The sequence below is a fragment of the Numida meleagris genome, chromosome 5 (assembly GCF_002078875.1).
Source record: "Numida meleagris isolate 19003 breed g44 Domestic line chromosome 5, NumMel1.0, whole genome shotgun sequence".
NCBI classification, from domain to species: Eukaryota; Metazoa; Chordata; class Aves; order Galliformes; family Numididae; genus Numida; species Numida meleagris.
In genome coordinates this window covers 62,803,700-62,823,761 of record NC_034413.1, presented here as the reverse complement: position 1 = coordinate 62,823,761, position 20,062 = coordinate 62,803,700, and the positions used below count along the sequence as shown (strand labels likewise).

General features: G+C 51.1%; 2 protein-coding genes and 1 long non-coding RNA gene across 10 annotated transcripts in view; 1 reads left to right on the top strand and 2 right to left on the bottom strand.

The window, feature by feature from the left end:
• LOC110400637 lies at positions 3,665–17,529 on the bottom strand. Of its 5 annotated transcripts, XR_002439983.1 has the most exons (5): positions 17,135–17,529; positions 10,068–10,708; positions 9,639–9,813; positions 8,300–8,400; positions 3,665–4,489 (listed from the first exon to the last, which is right to left on the bottom strand). It is a non-coding gene; the product is annotated as an uncharacterized LOC110400637 (long non-coding RNA). The 5 variants fall into 5 exon arrangements; XR_002439980.1 differs by having other exon boundaries at positions 3,665–3,858; positions 4,356–9,813; XR_002439981.1 differs by having other exon boundaries at positions 8,300–9,813.
• STEAP3 (STEAP3 metalloreductase) overlaps positions 16,125–20,062 on the top strand; it is a 20,789-nt gene continuing 16,851 nt past the window's right edge. For 2 of the 3 annotated variants that reach the window (XM_021400667.1, XM_021400669.1), the window contains exon 1: positions 16,125–16,278. The gene's annotated coding sequence lies outside the window, so the exon portion shown is untranslated. The other variant, XM_021400668.1, reaches the window with a different exon arrangement.
• The window catches only part of C5H2orf76 (chromosome 5 C2orf76 homolog), a 35,385-nt gene continuing 33,055 nt past the window's right edge, over positions 17,733–20,062 (bottom strand). For both annotated transcript variants that reach the window (XR_002439978.1, XM_021400674.1), the window contains one exon: positions 17,733–18,441. Coding sequence is in view for 1 of the 2 variants with exons in the window: in XM_021400674.1 (XP_021256349.1) it covers positions 18,431–18,441 (11 nt within the window). In the remaining variant the exon portion in view is untranslated. The remainder of the gene's footprint in view (positions 18,442–20,062) is intronic.

The window sequence follows — 20,062 nt, the reverse complement described above, 5'->3', positions numbered from 1 at the left end:
CCGCTCGCGGCGCGATTCGGGGATTCTCAGGCGCAGACAACGAGCGGCCGTCTTACGCGCGGTGACATCGTCCCCGCGGCTCCCGCTGCTCCTCCCGTCCGGCCGCGGCCGCGCAGAGCCGCGCGGAGAGCAGCGCGGCGGCACCGCACGCCCCTTCCAGCTCAGCCCCCCCCCCCCCCCCGGCTGCCAGGTGGGAGAGCGGCGCTGCGAGGAAATCCCTTCCGCAGAATTCACGTTGTGTGGGTTTCCCTCTGCGCGTTGGATCCCAACAAAGTGTGCGTGGGATTTTTTTTTTTCCCTCCCCCCGTCCCGTAATTTGTATTTCGTTGCCTTTGATTTTCTGATTAAGCGGTGGTGGTGCAGCGGGAGCTCTCGCAGCGTTGCGTTCCTCCAGGGATCTGCCCCCGGAGAATACGTGGTGCACGGCAGCGGGGCCGGGGTGGGGGCACAGGGACCGTGCGAGGTCCGGAGGGCCGCGCTGTGGGGAGACCTCTGCTCTCAGGTGGGAGCTGGGGGACTTCAGAATGGGTTCTGCACCGCTGAACACAGCCCTGGGACCCTTCTGTGGGCTCTCCTTGGAGTTAAGGGAGGGGACAGCAGGGGTCTCCCAGCAGACGTGCACCTGAGAATCACATCTCTCGCTCTCTCCAGTGTTTTCCTGGAGTTACTCAGGTTTCACTGTGCTGCTGCTGGGGTCAGGATTCAGCCCAGGCCCTCCAGAACTGTCTGAATCTTCACGTCTATATATGTAAAGCTGGGAGGGGAACGAATCCCACAAATGCAAAGCCTTTCCCCGTGCGTCCTACTGGTAGTCACATTGGAGTAAGGGTGTCTATTACTCAGCACAATGCCGCTGAGTGTTTCAAGAGGCAAAGTTGTGACAGAGCTGTAAATCCTCTTACTCTCTTCTGAATTAACAGTTGCATCCTATGGTGTTATTGTCAGCCCCCACACTTGTCCAAAGCGTCCTAACGTGATTTCTAATTGCTGTTTCTGTTTCAGCCCTAGTATAATTTTCCATATACGAACCGCATTAAATACAAATACATCCGCAAGTAAATCATGCCGCTTTGTTGATCATCCCTGCTTACGCTTCTGCTAATTTCCCTTTTGTTCAGGAATTTATCACTAGCTCGGCTCTCCCCATGTATGTGAGCCCACCCTGTCCACCCCCCGCGCTCTGCTGCCCTCACCAACATCTTTAATCTCCTGTTTTCCAAAGGCAGCCACCACACTGTCGCTTTGCTAAAGCTTTTTCTGAATAATTAAGTTCCCGTATCATTTGGGCTCTGGTGCAACTTCCCCATTTCCATCAGCTCCCTCCTCTAATGAGGCGGCCAGCGCTGGGAACTTTATTCCGAGCGGAGCTCACAGGTCCCTCTGCAAAGCTGCAGTAATTTGTAGAGCAGCGTCTGCTGTGCCCGCGGATCAGTGCGGACAGAAGCAGAAGTGTGTTCTAACTTCCAGCAGAACAGTTCTTAATAAGGGAAGTTAAACACTCAAACAAACAGGCAGAGGAGATTACGGAGCTATCGGCGGTGAGGTGTCCGATTCCAGCAATTTTGTTTAGGAATAATTTAATCAGTGCTCTCTAATGCAGAGAGAGGGACTGAGCGCCTCGTTAATCCCTCCGTCAGATTGCTTTAAGGTAAACAGAGTGACTTCAGCGTTGTCTCCAGGAGGATCCGTGTTTCAGCTCCAATGCAGCGGGTGCCCCCAAGGTAGCCCTGCAGCGGTGAGGTGGCTGCTGCCACCCACCGATCCCACACTGTGATGTATTTGGGGTTCTGGGTTAAAGGACTCTGATCTGGAGATCCAGTTTTCCACCCGGAGCTGCTGCTTCATTGGATCCATGTCCCCCCCCCCAGCAGCTGGCTTTGTGTGGCTTTCTTTGGCCGCGGCTGATGAAAGTTTTGGGTGACATTGCCCTCTGATCCCCCAAAGTGCTTTATTCTTTGCCTTTCTCACATCACAAGATTCACAGGTGTTTGTTGTCTCAAACTTCATGTATTCAGCAGCTGGTAATATAACATATGCACTCCTGATGCTAAAATGCTCAGATCTAGATTCAGAGTGTATATGATATGATTTCCAATCACAACACATAGAATACGAAGGTACTAATGACTTCTACTTGATGACATGAGTAGGCTCATCTATCACCTGCCACCGTCTTCATGAACATCATTCTCTTGGTTTTGACCCACCCTGGGGTTTCTGGCAGCTCTTGCCTACCAGCATGGTGCTCAACTGAATGCCACTTGATGGACCCGGTAGATACATGGGTCCTGCGCAGCAGGGGGAGTGTTTTGTTACATGGAACAATGGTCAGAACATCCACAGCGACCTGTGCTGCTGCAGCAGAGCACAACGCCCCGAAACGTGGAAAGGGAACAGCCACTGCTCCTCGAGCATCCAGGGGTGGTGGGGGATCCGTGAGGGGAGCTCCTGGTACCCATCCCCATAGCAGACTCTCAGAGTGAGAGCGAATTCAGCTCTCCATCCCCAGCCCTCTGCTTCTCAGTGTGCGTTCACAAACTGCTGGAGGAGAAGCAGGTTGGCCCTAGATTTGTCTTGTTCAATTTGTCTCCTTGGATAACTAACGCTTTTCCAGTGTGACTGCCGGGATAACTCCGCACTGGCGATACGGCCAAGCATCTGTTTCTGTAATTGAGCTGGGGCCTTCCGTACAACATACAAATGATGAAAGCGCATTTCTGGTAAACATCGGATTAAGTCTAAGCGGTGAAGACTGACATTTTAGCAGGCAGCTGGATGTCAGGGAATTTGGAGATCTAGCAGGAGGCAGAGATCCTCCCTGTGCCTTCTGAATGTAACGTGAGCATTTGGTCAGCGTGCGCGTGGATGAGACCAAACCCTGGGCAGAGGCTCCTGCTGAACATCACCATTTGTGTCGTGAGCCCTCTGCAATGCCTCGAGCCTCCATGACTTTTGAAGAGAGAGCGGGGAGGCTGGAAGGTCGGAGAGCTAAAATCAGCCCAGTTATGCATATCCCTTGTCTTCATTTAGCAACGTTTCCACACCCAACCATTAGGCTAATTATTTCTATTCTGTGAAGGGAAAAATTGCTGCGGGGATTTGATGTGCATGGGCAGCTGGTTTAACCAGGATGAAAGACATACATTATAAACACTTCTGAAGCGCATTTGGGCTTCCCTCTGGGAGCCAACTAAACCTGCAGTCAGGTACCAGAGAGAATTCATCCCCTCAAGACAAAGACAAGAATAAAATTAGGAAGGAATAATAGCCAAATCCGCAGGTGTGACAGATGGCACTGGACAGACATCTGTGGCATCGCATTCTGCAACCACAATAAACTTTTACCACACCTCCCTCAAAAATTATATGTGTTCCTCTGCTAATCAGGTAGCATAAAGAGGGAGATGTGAGGGGTGGAGAGCCAAAGCTAAGGATGTTGGGACACGTGCCTTTGGGACATTCAAGCATCAATAACCAGACTAACAGAGACAAGTATTTTTGAAAAAGCTTGGTTAACCCAAGAGAAAGATTCACTGTGAGACAGAAGCACAAACTGCTGCACAAAGATGGCTCTGTGAGATTTAAAAAAGGTTTGATTAAAACGTGGTAAAATTGTCCCAACGTATGCAGTCATCAATAATGATTGATCCAATATGAACCCAAATTAAAAGCATGACAATGGGCTTTATTTAGAAGTATTCTGACCTTTCTTGTATGACTCGTGTCCTGCCGTCTTGTTACTTGTCACTCTCAGTCACTGCATCTCACTTAAATGAAAAGTGTAAGCTCTCCAGGGCATAGGACTGCATCTTTTTTTCATCTGCTCTGTACAACAATGCGGCAGGGAGACTCCTAAAACTGTTACACAAAACACAAACAAAACATTTTAGCTCCAGTTTTGCCCTTGAGTGAATTCCTTCGCCAGGAAAGAAAAATAAAAATCTCTTGTGTGGATATTAGCAGGAAGTTCTTTGTCCACGTAAGCCAAATGTAGACTAAATCGCGACCATGGGAAAGCAGAGATCTCCTTGGCAGTGATGTTTATTAGATTGTGGTGCGTTTCCTGGGGGAGAACAGTGGAGGCTCCAGTGCTTGGGGTTTGGAGGGCGAGGTTGGGCAGAGCCAGGGACTGCACTGCAGGGCTCAGTCCTTGCTGGCAGGAAGACGGATGCAAAGCCCAAACGGTCTTTTCTATTTTGCTCCTCTGTGATCCTTATAAGAGAGATTGATGCTGACAGCATCCAGGTGGCGCGCCCATGACTCAGCTGTCACGTCACCACTTACAGCTTAAAGCCGGTGAGTCAAGGAATGAAAAACAGGTGGAAGGAGGAGGAGAGCCCTCCTAAAGTGCTCACCTCCAGCCATCTCTCATCGAGTGAATGGAGCCAATTGCAGACCACGGAGGCGAGGAAGAAGGAGCGGCAATGACAGAAGGAGCGGCTGGTCACCTTGCTCCAAGGGCAGCAGGGCTGTGAGCATCCTCCGTGCCCTGTGTGGTGTGGAAGAAAAGCCTGGTGTGAGTTAATGTGCTTCTCTGAACCAGAAGTGTCCAAGTTACGTGGTAGGTCCAGGGCCTGCTGAGACTTGTGAACATGCTGTGGCTGAAACAAGTATTAAATCCATCAAGTTCAGCTCGTGTTAGGCAGGAAAGGTAACTTCACGGATGTCTGGCTATGTATTTCATCAACAAAGCTTCATACTACAGATCTGATTTCAGGTAACACCCTCAATGTTCTAGACCTCAATGCATATGTGATAGTGGTGACACTATTTCTCCAAGACAACAACAATACTCATCGGAGGCAAACTCCTAGGTTCAGGTGGGCTTCTGAGACATGGCCATGCACGAGATCTAAACATGGGCCTAATTTTTCACTGCTGCCTTGCCTACAAGGCATCCCTCTTGTAATTCACGGCAGCAGAATGTCCCTGACATCTCCAGAGGTGGGTACTCCCCACTGTCACTGCTGTGGGCGTGATCAATGACTAACACATGGGAATCTCTGCAGGGATGGAAACTCCATAACTTCCCCAAGCCATCTGTCCTCCCCCCAGAAACATTTCCCAATGTTTGATCTTAATCTCCCCACTGCTGCTTAACCTCTAATTCCTTGTCTTATCCATCATGGAGAGACAGCACAGGTGATTCCCTTCCTTCTCATGGCAGACCTTCACACACTTGACAGCTGCTACCTTGCTTCCATGTCCTTCTGAAGCTGGATAACCTCAGGCTGCTCCACTTTCGCTGGTGTTTTCATAGAACCATAGAATCATTTGAGTTGGAAGGGAGCTCTAAAGGCCACCTGGTCCAGCACCCCTGCAGTGAACAGGGGCACCTGCAGCACAATCAGATGCTCAGAGACCTGTCCAGCCTCACCTTGGGTGTCTCCAGGGATGGAGCATCCACCGCCTCTCTGGGCAACCTGTGCCAGTGCTTCACAACCTTATCATAAAAAAAAAAAAAAATACAAAAATGCCAGCTCCTTCCATGTTGAACTTCACATTGAATCATCCAGGAAAAGGGGAGTGTTCACTCTGCAAAGCCCTTTTATCACAAAATAAGGCAGCCACTTCTTCCCGAGGAGTTGCAAACAAGTGGAGTATCGGATTCCTGGCATCATCAAGAGTCATAGCTGCATCTCGATTTAACCACATTAAGCCTTGCTGGAGGCTAAAAGACATCATCTGTCTGCATGCCCCTCACTGCCTGCTCACTCGCTGTCTGTGCCACCTAGGATGCAAGTCAGGCGGTTCTTTGGTTTTCAAACCTGACTGCTTTCAGGATGAATGACACATCTCGTGGTGACACAACTGCTACAGGGTCTGCAGGAATTGTCTGAAAGCCAAGAGCTCTGTCCAAAGGAAGGAAAAATGGCAAGGATATAGTTATGTGAAGTGAATGTGTAAAAGACATCAGCTTCAAGTCTGCGAGGCACAGGAACTGAAAACATGTACATTTTGTACTGTCCCTGCAAAGTAAGCCCATTTTAAAAAGTGCTAAATCATGGCACTGGTTGTGGTGAGCAATGAAACTCGATCTCCTTGTGCAGAGCTGTGATGTGCAGAGGCACGAGGAGGAGCACTGTCAGGCTCAGGTCAGTTTGCATGGCACCTGGGACAGCAAAATGTGAATCAAGACTTAGCACCAATGAATGCTGCTTATAAATGCAATGTGTTTGCAATTAATTACAGCTTCGTTCTCTACTGAAGAGTATTTATAATTACTGTTTATTAACATAAAGTGGACCATTAACTTTTCACCAATTCAAATGACATTCAGAATATCTGGAAACCAAGCTAATTCTTTGAACACTGGGTTATTAGAGTAAACATCAACACTACCAGAGGAAATATCCCATGAGCAGCAGAAATATTCTGGGTAATGGCTGAGGCATCCAGCATGACATGGATGACATAGGGACCTCAGTGCCATGAAAATGGCTTGACATGAACATCTCCCTTCTGCAGACAGCCATGGACTGCTGCTTGACCTCGTGTGTTTGCACATGGGTGCCCAGAGGCCCAAGTGGGAGCATGCGGATTGAATCAGGAAGAAGAATTGGATGCCAGTGATTTCTGGGGGGTGCAGGAGGCTGCCCGCATTAATATACGGCACGTATGGCATGATAGTGTTAATTGAACTTATACTGTAAAAAATTGCCTCTGTACAAAGTATGGAATTACCTGGGAGGATTTATGCAAAAGACATAAAATCCAGTGGAAACAGTCTAACCTTTGTAAGGCTTAATAAGTTTTCTACTTATTTACAGAAATGTCTTAATTTATGCAAGATGAATGCCAGAGAAAATGCTATAGATTTAGTCAGAACCTATCTCTTGCTATTTATAGACCCAGATGGCCTTATTCTGCTCTGGTTTACATCAGGAGTAAAATTATTTTATTGGGCCCCATTCAAACTCTTTTACATTCTTCATCCATCAATACGTCTTACTCGGTGCACCTACAACCCACACAATATCACCCTATAGTTTTCCACAGCTGTATCACTGAAGCTTCTCAGTATTTCCCATACACTAATGAATGCAACCCTAAAATAACCCCCAGGACTTCTATGGGGGTTGTTAACCTTAGGTGCCCAATAAATGAACTCCAGCAAATCTTGCTGGACATCTTTCAGATGTCATCACCCCATCCATCTGCTTCTCCCCAGTGTCATAGAATCAGAATTGTTTGAGTTGGAAGGGACCTTAAAGGTCATCTGGTCCAACTCCCGCCGCACATTTGGCAGAGGGAAACTGGGGCTCCTCCAGCTCCCAGCCCACATCCCCTAAGCAGGCAAAATAACACAACACCAAATCCTACTGCTTCTCCAGAGATGGATACATTTACTGTGCACCCCCAGCAAAGATCCCAGTGACCCGAGTGACCTGTGATGATGGGGTGGCTCGGGTCTCCTGCAAAGCAGGTGCTGGGACCCAGGAAGCTGTCCCCGGTCCTGAACCACTCAGCTGTCCACAACCATCTTTTTTGCTCTCCCTTCTTCGTTCATTCATCACACACCTCTCAACTTCCTGCACAAACCAGTGCTACCGCTGTCTCAAAGGATGACACAAAGGGCTTCAAATGCTCCCTGGCAAGGAATAGCCCTCACCCCATGGGCAAGGGAGAGCCCAGAGTGGGGGCAATGGGCAGGAAGGGGATCGGAGATGTGGCCACTCTGGATGGTGGCCAGCAGAAAGCTGGCCTTGTGCAGCCCCTAGAGGGAGTCCCTGACCCAAGCTTTCTCTATCAAGAGATTTAGGGTCAGCACCAGTCTTCCGAAGGAGAGCCCTCCACCCAGTTATGGACCTCCTCCTCACCTTCACCAGGATTTCTGCTTTTTTTGCTGCTGGTGTCGTTTTCCCCATCTTAGCTGGGTTTCATTCCTCTCGTCTTCCCTTCTCTCCGTTCCCTGTTCCAGCTCCATCAAGGTTCCCTCACATCCCCAGATCCCATCCCAGCTCTTCTGGGCACTGCTGGGTCCTCCTGGCTTTCAGCGCTGTGTCTGAAATTTACCAAGACCCAACAGGGCCTGGAGAGCTCTGCTATCAAATTAGAGCTTCACTCCGAAGCGTGGGGCTTCTTCCATCCAAAACAATTTGTCTAATATAGATAAATCATCTGCTTTTCTATAAAATTATTCCCAAGCGTGACTGCTTTCTTTCAGCTGAAAATTTGCATTGGTACATATGAGCAAATCTATGTGACCATCTGTACGCAGCAGCCACGAGATGGAAAACTTCAGCGCAAAGCGCTAATGTTTGACAAAGTTATCATCAAGTGAAAACTAGAATCTTACCATGAAAATCGTTCAGAAGTCTCAAGTGTAGACATCGCAGTCCATATTACTTAGGATGGTAAAAGGACTAATTTCTACATCATTGTGTATCACAGAGAAATCTGAAGACAAGAATATTTCATTTACTCTTCATTCCACCAAAGCTCCCTTTCAAAGCAAATCAGTGTTAGCTGAAAGCAATGTTTTACCACACGGGGAAAAAAAAATAAAAAGGGATCTTTGGGTTTTGTTCACTCAGCCATGGGCATCCCAAATGGCACAGGTGCAGCCTGTGTTTGTGAACCTCACCACGCCACAGCCTACCTATGCCCTGTACAGCACTGGGGTATCACATTGTGCTTACAGGATAGCACCTTCTGGGGCTGTGCCACACCTGTGCAGCGGTAACCAGAACAATCCAAGTATTCGGGTCCTTCCCTGTGCCCTCCTGCCAAGCTGGCTTTTGGGGACGGCAACATCAAGCGATTTCAACGCTGCCAAGTTGATGCGGCATCTCAGTTATCCTTTAATGGTGTACTTACTTTTTCTCAGAAGAGAGTGGTGTCTAATCACGTCAGGATTTTCTTAAGCAATTCTGCCTCAGGGTGAAGACTGTTTTTTGTACCACAGCAATGGATCTATATGGCTTTAAGAGGCAGATTCTCCCAACACTCAGGGCCTGGCTTAGAGGAGGCTCCTGAACTGATTCTGTCAAGAAGGGTTTGCATTTTCTCCAGGGCTAGTTAGGAAAGGGAAAAATCTAAATGTGTTTTGACATTTGTATTTCGAGTGTTATCTGTCAAATATGCCAGGGCCGAATCGCAAATTTCCTGAAGATTGCTGTGGCTCTCCACAATATCAATAGCGACCTGGAGCTCGGGCATGACCCGAGCAGAGGGCACATTTGCAGAGTGCAGGGATAGATGCTCCCTGGATTGAATCCCTCAGGTTTGTTATTGATTCCGCCTGTGACATCAGGCAAAAGTCCCCATCGACCACAGAACCACGGAGGAGGATTTCTGGTACTCCAGCAGCATCTGATTAGTTCTGCCTCGAGATCTGCCCACTCCATAACACAGCCATTTCCAAAGCACCGTGCCCTAGTGCTCGAGTTTAATGTCATGCAGAGTCCCAGTGTTATATGAAATTAAAATTCATTGTGTTGGATGCATTTCTAGGCTTAATGTATTGGCACTGCTAGCAAAACAGTGAGAGCTCACTGAACGCAAGATGCCGCGCGTTGTATTAGCTACATTGATTTGTAGATGGGGAGTGCACAAATTGATGGCACGCTGTACTCGAATGTTATAACTAAAGCAACCAATGAAATGTAATGCTGTGCAGAGCTGTGAGTTGTTACCGGTATATTAATAGCCAGGCTGGACTGGGGTGAAGAGGTATTCGTGCTTGCTGCTGAGTGCTCTTGGGCTCCTGTGCAGCAAGGTGACATCGCTCTGTCCAGCCAGGGGGGACGTTGTCCTCAACTGGAGCGTGCTCATCCCAGGGTTGTCCAAGGATCATCAGCTCCCTGAGCCCTGTTGTGAATGCCATCAACCATTTAATTAGTGATAATTAGTCACTGCTGGGGGATCAGCCCCTGATCTCCTCTAAGCTTGAGTGGGCAGCAAAACCCAGGGCACCCAGCCTGGGCAGTGAGCTCCCAGGTAGCTTGGATTTCCCATAAGGTTCCCCTGCCCAACAAATACCTTCACATCACATCCAGGTCTTATCCCTCCTTGTTTAATCCCAACCCGTCCCAGCACATCCCGCTCCCCAGCCTGTAATTTACCCTGCACGCAAGCACTGAGCTGCTGTGATCCTTCCTCCCCAGGGGTCACGGCATTCATCACTGACACCGCGAGCAGGAGGCATCGGCCACCACAAGATTGATGGAGTCCCTGGAGTGTAGGTGGGACAGCGAGGTGGCACACAGCATGACTCCGAAAACACCGCCACCATCCATTTCATGGCACTGATGGATCTGAGTACCGGCTGTGTTCCTGTTATGAATAGTTTACTAAATTTATGGGACTTTTAATATCCATGTTTTAACTATAATCCCACTTTCCTACCAAAATCAAATGCCTTTTGAATCCTCTGTCATTGCAGACGTCACAGACAGCTAAAATAACCCATCAATAATAAGGAAATTTAAGGGGTAGATTCATTTTTTAGCATCAGCAGGATGCCAGACCCAGGATGCAGAAGCAGCTGTGAGTGCTGCGCCATGACCCCATGCCTGCACTGCTGGAGGCATCGCTGTGGAGCCAAATGGAAATGGCCCTCTTTTCTTAACCCAGGATCAGAGGGTTTGTGCATCCCAGCCACTGCAGATGAGCCATGCAGGACACAGGGCAGCAAGGGTGCAGGAACATCCTCCGCAGAGCAGCAGGGATGTTCTCTGGAGGCAGACTGTCCCAGCAAACAGACCTGAAAAATAAAACAAAATAGCATTCCTACACCAAAAAAGATCTCAGCACATCACAGCACAGCCAGCCACCCCCAGACAGCCCCAGTTTCAGCCCAGGCTCACAAACAGACCTGAGATGGATGCATGCCTACTTCAGAGCAGTGAAGTGTCAGCTATGGGGTGTGCACCAACAGACTAAAGGAAAATCAGGGCTGGGGGTTTGGGACTCTCATTGTCACTGTATCCAATGCCATTTGCAGAATTGTCCTTCATCTGAGATCCTGGAGTGCAAACTCATAACTTCAGGCATTCCCCTCCACCAGAGCGTCCCCAGGCTGAAGTGAAGTCGCCATCCCTGGAGGTGTTCAAGAACCATGTAGATGTGGCATTTAGGGCCATGATTAATGGGCACGGTGGCGATGGGTTGGGGTTGGTGATCTTACAGGTCTTTTCCAACCTTAATGATTCTACAGTTCAAGTACAGCTGGGATTTAACACCTCCCTGTCAGGGTTTGTGATGCCCAAAGCCACAGTGCCTGGTACAATGAGGGATGCTCAGCACCACTGGACCAGCTCTGAAGGGCAGCTGGGACATGGCAGGACAGTTGGGACATGGCTGGCATATGATGGGACATGAAGGGGACATGGCTGGCATGCAGCTGGCACACAACTGGGGCACAGCTGGGACATTCTGTGTTGGCTCCTCTGCCTCCACCAGCCAGAGTCAGAGACACACCGAGGAGTTTTGCTGTCTGCCTGTAAATACCTCAAAGCACTTCCCCTTGATGGACGCATTTGCGGTATAAATAGTCATGTCCTCTTTATTTCACTCCAAGGTTTAATTAATATATAAATCAAATGCTTATAAAACTCACAAATGCTTGGGAAGATGTAAAATTTAATTAGTTTGCCCACACAACTCCATATGTCAACTGTTAGCTCAATTACTCTTCGCCATGAAATACTGACTGCGCTTTCCCATATTAGTAATTTCCCTCTATCTCAGAGTCATGGTTAATCAACACCCTGAACCCAACACACACACTCCTGTTAAATTAAATATTGAGCACAAGGAGCGAGAGCCTCCTTAATGAAATCACAGCTGGATTTTGCTCTGAAAACCGCTCACAATACTGGAGCAGATCATGGTCCTTAGGGCATGGGGCCCGTCCTCCCTGACCCTAGCTCAAGTGCACAGGGATGGGGACAGGGGCAGGGATGGGGATGGGGAGGGGAAGGGGGAGGGGGATAAGGAGGGGGAGGGCGAGGGGGATGGGGCATGGAGACAGGAATGGGGACAGACATGGGGATGGGAATGGAGATAGGGATGAGGATGGGAATGGAGATAGGGATGAGGATGGGGATGGAGATGGGTAGATGGGGACATACCCATAGCCCCGTGGCCAGCAAGAGAAACAGCCTGAGCCACTGGGAGGAGGACACTGGTCACTGGATGTGCTGTAGAAAAGGGTGTAGTTGCCAAGTGTGTAGCTACCAAGTGGAAATTAGTAAACATAGAGAAGGGAGGGTAGTAAACCATTCCTTATAAAAAAGCACTTTAAGTTAAGCTCTTACATTTAATATTTGTGCTGTATGTGATATATTGTTTTTTTCAGCTGTGCTATGAATAAGAACTACTCATTTTCCCTAAAACTATTCCCTTATCAATTGTGCCTTCAGTAGCTGATGCACAATCTGCCAGCTGTGCCTGCCCCATGCACAGCACTGCTGCACCAAAACGCCCAATTCTGACACTTATTGGACAAATTAATGTCCTTCTTGTCAGCAGCAATAGTGCTGGGAACAAAAAAACGCTTTATCAAGCTCTCCCATTTTCCTGTACATGGGCTAAATCTCTCCTAATGTTATCAGATTGGATCTGCACCCTATTTTCCTGTGGTTTGTGACCCTCTTCCAAAAAGGTTATAATTTCAATGGGAAACCACTTCCAGTAGTTGTTACTCTATTTTTTTTTACTGTCCTGATATAAACAGAACTGGAACCCAGATACAAAATAAAATGATTTTCATCCTCCAGTTTCTTTCTCCAGGCAATCATCTTGTTTCTTTAATCCAAATTAGCTCTTCATATTCGAGTCTCACTTTATTTAATCTTCTTTTTCAATTAAATTCAATTGTCTGTGATCTTCTTAACTTCCTATGCTTCCCTGCATTGCTAATACAGACAAATTCTGCATTTGTTCCTCTCCCTTCCCTTTTTTTTGTTTTCTTTTGGCCTGGTGATGTGCTGCTGAACAACAGCACTTCCTCTCCCTGACGCCAGCCAGAGCAACGGCACATCCCACCCATGCCATCCACATATACAGAATGGCTGCTACAATGGAGGTATTTGGAGGTGGAACACCTTTTCCACCAGACAAGCTCCTCTGACCCAACGTGGCACCAATGCAAAAGGGAGAAGACGTGTCCCACTGCTTCTTGAGCAGTCCCAGGCAAGTCCCCGGGCTCGGTTTGTTGGCCAAGGGTGGATAAGGGGTAAGATATGAGCTGGCTGCCTCTATGGAAAGCCACTGATGTTGCTCTTCGCCTTTCTAGGCGATAAATGGAAGCGTTTTATGCAAAGCGTGGTTTGAACCATTGGTTACCAGTACTGATGGAGTTCAGGCAAGGTGATGCTCCTGACCTCAGGTGTCCCATATGCAAAGTGCTGCGTGCTGAATGCATCACGGCGCCTGCTATGGAGCTGCAGGGCAGCTCCGGGCCATGTGTACCATGACTTAAGAAACCCTTTTCCTTGGAGCGCTCTATGATGGCCACCCCAGGAGCACGGCCACCATCCCACATCGGCTCCACACCTCCTGCAACCACACATCACCCTACAGCCCCCAGGGATCCCCACAGCCAGGTCCTGGCCCACCTGGACAGGGACCTCGGGGCTCAGGGAAACTGGGGGCATGCAAAAGGTTATGGGAACCAGCAGACCAGCGATCAGGTGGGAAATTCCACTTCCCCACCTTCTTTAAGTACCACTAAATGCTTTGTCCCTCTGATCATGACAAAAAAGCTAGAAGCATCTCCCATGTGCATTTCAAAGACCAAAAGACTGGAAGGCAAAGAAACAAAGCCCCCAGTTTTATTATTTTGAATAAGCAGAGTGTAATAGGAGAGCAGGTGCTGTCTGTAGCTTGCTGCCATCAGGGATCCTGGATTTCCAGTAAGAAATCCATGGGGAATCAGACATTGCTGTGGTGGTTCATGGGGATGCACCCGCAGTCAGACCCATGCCCTGAACCACTGCACTGCACCAGGAGCAGGAAATTTGGGTACACTGTGTAAATCCCTGCAAAAACCAGGTCTGCACGGAAAGAACAACAGCCCCTTCATTACCGCGGCACTTGTGGAAGCTCTGATAATTAGGAGTTTCTGGTGTTCTGGAAATCAAAGTGATTCCTATTCTTTTCTTTAATTAATTCAAGCTTTTATCTATGAAAGTGGAAATGAATTAAGGCTGTGCTCTGGGCAAAGAGCAGTGATGTGCTGTCCCCGGCACAGGGACCCCACAGCTCACAAGAATCCCCTGCATTGAGCATCTTCAGCCTCCGGTTCGGGGTGTTCAGGGAAAAAAAAGGAAAAAGGCCAGAGGGAATCAACCTCAGCGCTGGGCATGGGGAGCTCAGCACAAAGAGAGCTGGTTCGGACACAGCGGTCCACGCCATGTATTGCAATTAACCCACGCAGATAATTAACAGAAACCAACCCCGACACTGCCGGCAAGGAGCTGCCGTGAAATGATGCTCATGAAATTAAAGCTCCTTTCAACTTCCCCGTTTTATTCTCGGTGTTTTCTCCTTTCCCTACTAGATGGCGCCTGCAGACAGGCAGCGCCGGGCTGAGCATCGCACCGGGTCCCCCAGGAAGGGCTGATTGATAAAACACATTTTTCTCCAAAAAGCCACGCAGCTGCCAAAGTGATAACCGGAGTGGAGCCAATTAGTGGCAGGAATCCGTTCTCTGGCAGCGCTGCGTTCATCAACTGTGTTCTCCCTTTGACCTCTCCGAGGGATGCTGCCAGCCCCTGGCTGAGGATGGAGGACGACCCAAAACGGAGCAGGGTGGGGATGGGGGCAGCGCTCCACAAGCTACAAAGCGGTGCCAGGGATGTAGCAGTGAATGAAGGGGCACCCAGGTGTGGGTTATTCTGTTGGGCACCTCCAGCCCAAGCATCCCCCCACATACCCCTTGGGCGTGTTCAGCCACGCTGCACCTCAGCCCGGGTGGTTCACCCAGAGCAAAATGAAGAGCGTGTCCCCGAGCAACGTGCTCGCTGATGCGTGCACCCCTGGTCCTGCAGGCAGGGAGCGGCAGAGGGGAGGATGAAGCACGCGTTATCTTCTGCACGTGGGTTTGGGGAAGATGGAAAAGTGGAGGGTACTTGGGAGACAAAAAGGAAAAAAGAAAAGAAGAAAAGTTGACTATTTTATAAAAAGGGAGTGAAATTGCAGAAGTCAGCGGATCTCAACATTTTGGGATAAAGGGATGTCAGAGCAGCGGGCGCTGCTGGAGGCAGAGATGGGGATTCACTGCAGCAGCTCATGGAGCCTGCAGGAGCCCTGAGAGCGGAAGGGAACCGGGTAAAGGGAATCTCAGCGACTGAGGGAGGGAATGGCCGTGACTGAGGGCTCTATGAATAAACTAAAAGGGCAGGGAAAGGACAAATGCGTCCTTTACGTGATGCACGAGGGCAGGTAACGAAATTCTGAAAGGGAGGCAGAGTTCAGTGATTTCCTCCCTTGAATCTGCACAGAACGCCGGCTGTGGCATGGCAGTAACGCCACCAAGACACGCACGGGGTTGCTGGGCACCTTTCTCTGCCGCCGGCGAGTCCCAGAGCCCGCACCGTCACCTGTGCCACCGCCGCAGGACGGCAGGGCCGGGCAGCGGGCTTTTTGGAGAAGCCGCGGGTCTGAACCACACCCCGAGCAGTTCGAAAAGCAGCAGAGCAGCGGATAAAGCCATTCCCAAAGATGCTTTTGGAAAGAGCCTCCCGGGGAAGGGGCGGCTGAGGCTCCGGAGGGGTTAGAGGTAAATCCCCGCGGGTTTGACCGCGTTATTCGCCCTCTCCCGGCAGCGTGGCACTGCGCTGCCGCAGGGAGCTCTGCCCCATCGGGGCGAGGCCCCTTATCTGCCCCGCGCTCCGCTCACAGCCCCCGCGAGCAGGTGCACGGCCGCTGATAGCACGGCCACGGCCGCACCGAGCCGCACCCTCCATTAAAACGAAACGCTCGCTGGCTCCGAAACGCCCTTATACGTGGAGAATTAAGGACTCCTGCCCCGAACGGGTCCCACGTCCGCCGCGGTGCCCTCGGCTCGGGGGCTGCAGCGGGGACGGGGACGGAGGGTGCGCGCTCCGCATCACTCCGCTGCCGGGTCGGGCTGCGGCACGCCGAGCCGAACCGAGCCGTGCCCCCACGGCGTGCCGTGCCACGCCGGGCCGGGCCGGGCCGGGCAGGCCGATCCGCGCCGCCGGCGGCACATGGGCAGGAGGGCGGAGCCGCGGGCTGACATCAGCGCGCATTGCTCGCCGCCAGCGGCCGCTCCGCTCGCCCTCCCGCTGCCCGCCCGACGCAGAGGTGAGTGAGGGAGGGAGGGAGGACCGAGCCCAGGGGCTGCGGCCCCGGGTCCCGCGGTGCGGCTCGGTCCGGCGGGGGGTTGGAGCGGCCCGGAGCCGGGCGCTGGGACGCGGCGGTGGGGCCGGCCTGGCGGCGTGCCGGGGCCGGGCGGTGCGGTGCGGTGCGGTGCGGGGCTGGGGGGCTGTCTGCGCACACGCGTGGTTGGGTGGCGGGGCACGTAGCTGCAGGTGGCTGCCCGAGCGGGAGCTTTGCAAACGCTTCGTGGAGATTAATGACTTCTTCCGGCCCAGGAGAAATCGGGCAGTGAGGTATTAAAAGAAAAAACATCCTGGCCAGGGCCACGCGGGGGCGAGCAGGGGGCGGTTCTGCTGCTTCGGTGCCCCTGGGGGTTCCTAAAGGGAAAAAGGGTCGGGTGCGCTGCGCTCTGTTTGCTCCGTGTCGCGGCGCCGCAGGGTGACAGCTGTGACGGAGTTGGAGGGGTGACTTTGGAGCACGGCTGCCCCACAGGCGAGGTGGTCCGGCACGGGCTGTCCCCGTGCTGTGCACGTCGGTGGGACAGCCCCAAAGTGGGGACAGCCGCCGGCAGGGCTCCCAGACCCCCGGTCCACCGCCAGCCCAGCGCTGCAGGTAGAACTGGTGCGTCGGAAAGTGCATCCCGCGGAGAGAAACCAGAGACAGCGAGGGGGGAACGCCGCTCCTCCAGTATCAGTGTTCCCGCAGGCTGAAGAGATGGAGGGCTAACGAGATTGAGCTCCTTTAAATACTTTAGATTTTAAATCAGGCTTACGTTTTCTCCTCTTTTAAAATCCCATTTGCTATAAAACAAATGCACGTTAATATGGGATCCGATACTCACTGCGCGGATTCGATTTCCTCCATAATTGTAGCGCAGAAATTGCTGGTGACTCAACAAGTCTTTGTTTAGAAAGAAAACGCAGCGAGCCCCAGGAAAACGTGCTTTTTGAAAGCACAATTTGTGTTTGCTTTGGTTTTTACTTTTGCTTTTGTTTGGTTTGCTTCTTGTTGTTAGGAACTCTGCTTTGGCTGCGACCTCGCAGCGCTACAGCCATGAAATGAAAGCAGCTTTAGATGCAGGGGAAACACATTTTTTCCGGTGGTGGAAGAAACAGGGCAGCGGAGGAACTCTGGGGAGGTGTGAGGGTCGGGCGGCTCTGGCTGTGAGACGTCGCATTACAGAATTGAAGCCCACCAATTCGTTATCCTGATGTTTACCGTCACTGATTTCAATTAGGTTTCCTGTCAACCTCCCAACGGAGGCCAGATTTCCAAACTTGAAGTTCCTGCTTCTCCATAGGGTCGTTTCCCCTGCAGTGGACTGCAGGGTGCTTCCCATCTTCATCGAAGTGGAATGTAGCTTAATTGAATGGATAAAACATTTGGAAAGCAGTGATGTGGGAGCGAACATCCCATCTCCAAAGCCCTTGGGTACTTCACAGCCCAAATCGATGGACCATTTTTAACAATTTGGCCAAGGTTTCAGGAATTAAGACAGGAACTCCTTCCATCTTTTTCCAGGTCCTCAGACTTCCAGCGAGTCTGAAGCCTGGGTTTGGTAACACTTGCATTTCAGTTTAGTTCGTATGAATACACTGCTGCAGCCTTTGCAAAAATGTCCTAAGAGTTCCCCACAGACCGTGGTCTGCAAGTGTGGGTCTGTAGATAATGCACCCGCAGCAGTGTGCTGATAGCAGCCGCTGACCATCACTAACAGGTACCGGCTTGAGTTACGCAGCGTAAATGAGCTCCTTGCTGCAGGGATGTTCTTGGGATGGGAGGCAGCTGGGGCCTTGTGCACGCAGTGCATGCCTGGACCAGGTTTCTCTCATGCTGCAGAACCCACCAGGCAGTTGCTGTGTGCTGCTGCCTTAACCAGAGGTGTTTCCTCCCCAGATACCTCTGTGCCCATCACTGCCGCTCGGCAGAGCAGGTGTGTCTGTGGCATGCCATTGGATATGCCTGAAGGGCACACAGTGTGTTTGGGCAAAGCAAGGGCTGCGTTCACAAGGCAGCATGGGCTCCATAATCACTGTCCTTTGTGGTCCTTTCCCTGTGAAGCCTCCTGCCCTCTTCTCTTACTTCTCCTCCAGCTCCTCCCAGGTCGCTAACACCTCTTCCTCCTTTCCTGCTGGCCTCAGCTCCCACCTGAAGGAATGAAGGAAAATAAAGAGAGCTGTAAAATGGCTTAGCGAAACTGCACAGGCAGCACTGATTCACAGCAGGATATTAGCAGCTCAGTGTCCCTCAAGAAAAGGCAGCGAGGAATGACAGGCGAGACCCCATGTGCTTCTCCTGCCGTAGCACAGGACAGGCTGTGCTCCCACGGCAGGGAGCTGGTGCTGGCCTCATGCTGGAGGTGTTCTCTCCCCTCCACCCCAAACCACCCTCTGCCCCGCAGGGCCCTGTGCATCCTCCGAGTCGCTGCAAAAGGCAAAACCGGAGGGCATGCTGATCTTGGAGGCCCTTCTAACAGGTGGCAACAGCCAACCCAAATATTTTCATGCGCAGGCCGTGTAATTCCTCAGCATCTTTTCTGGAAAGAAAGAAGTTTTTGAACAGTAGGGTCTGGCAGCTCCCTGGGGGGCTGCTGGGCTCAGGGCTCACCCTGCTGTTCTGCTGCAGGAAGGGGTGAGTTCAGAAGTGGGTGAGTCACTGTGAGGTAGTTGTTGGCATGGTAAGAGCAGCAAGCAAGTGAAGACCCCCAAAAGAAAGGAATAGAAGCTACGCAGGATTCCACTACAGTACTTGAAGTTGTTGTCAGCTGGCCCTTGATGATAAGTTGGGGAAATAACCTTCTTATTCAGAGTCACATCTGTCAGATAAAGTTATGTGTGCTATGTCAGCATCAGCACTGTTCCACCAACACCTCGTTGTGCTTCAGGTTTGTGCTCCCTGTGGCCTTAGGGTGGGACCTCCAGGCTTCCTGAAGCTCACATTCCCAGTTTATGAAGTTCTATCGCAGTCCAGGTGGCAGGCACCGGTAGCACAGTCTCTTGGTACAGCAAAACTTTGTTTTCCAGTTTGGTCAAGCCCCAGACAATACTGCAGATGGGTGATTTTTCCACCCAGCATCAGTATTGCCCATTTAATCTCACCAGGCACTCAAAGGCTGGTGCATTCCTATAGGAAAACTGTGGCCAAAATGTCTGAGCTGGTGTGGGAAAAACAGAGCATGGAAAATTCTGGGAAAGCCTCTGCTTTCCCCTGTTTTGAAACATGTTTTTGAGTTCTGGTCATGGTGAAGAACATCCTGTGGTCAGGGACGTGCCTTTGGCTTCCAAACCCAACATCCTCAGTATTTAGCAATGATTAAACTGGAGGGGGCATGGATCTGGGGGGAGCCCTGGCAGCCGTGTTGTCATCAGCGGGCAGTGAAGCAGGGAGGGACGTGCTCGCTTTGTGGGTGACATTGAGAGAGGGGCTCATGAAAGACTGGGACAAATTGGAAGGAAGGTCAAAAGGAACAGGGCACGCGCTGCGTCCCGTGTGGTTGGACAGACTGACAGACCACATGGACAGAGGGTGAGGGACCGGCCAGGCAGCACAGGGACGGGGTTAGGGGCATGGGACAGTAAATCAACAGCGCTGTGCGGTTGTGCAAAAGCAAACAGCGTGCTGGGAGGTAGGAACAGGGAGAGGTATGATGGTGCAGCACAGCACGATGGTGGGGGCACGCTGCAGCACTGGGACCCCTCAGCAGGTCTGTCCCCATCGCATGGCAGGGGACAGCCTCAGCACCCAGCGGTGCTGCCCCAGCAGATGGGGA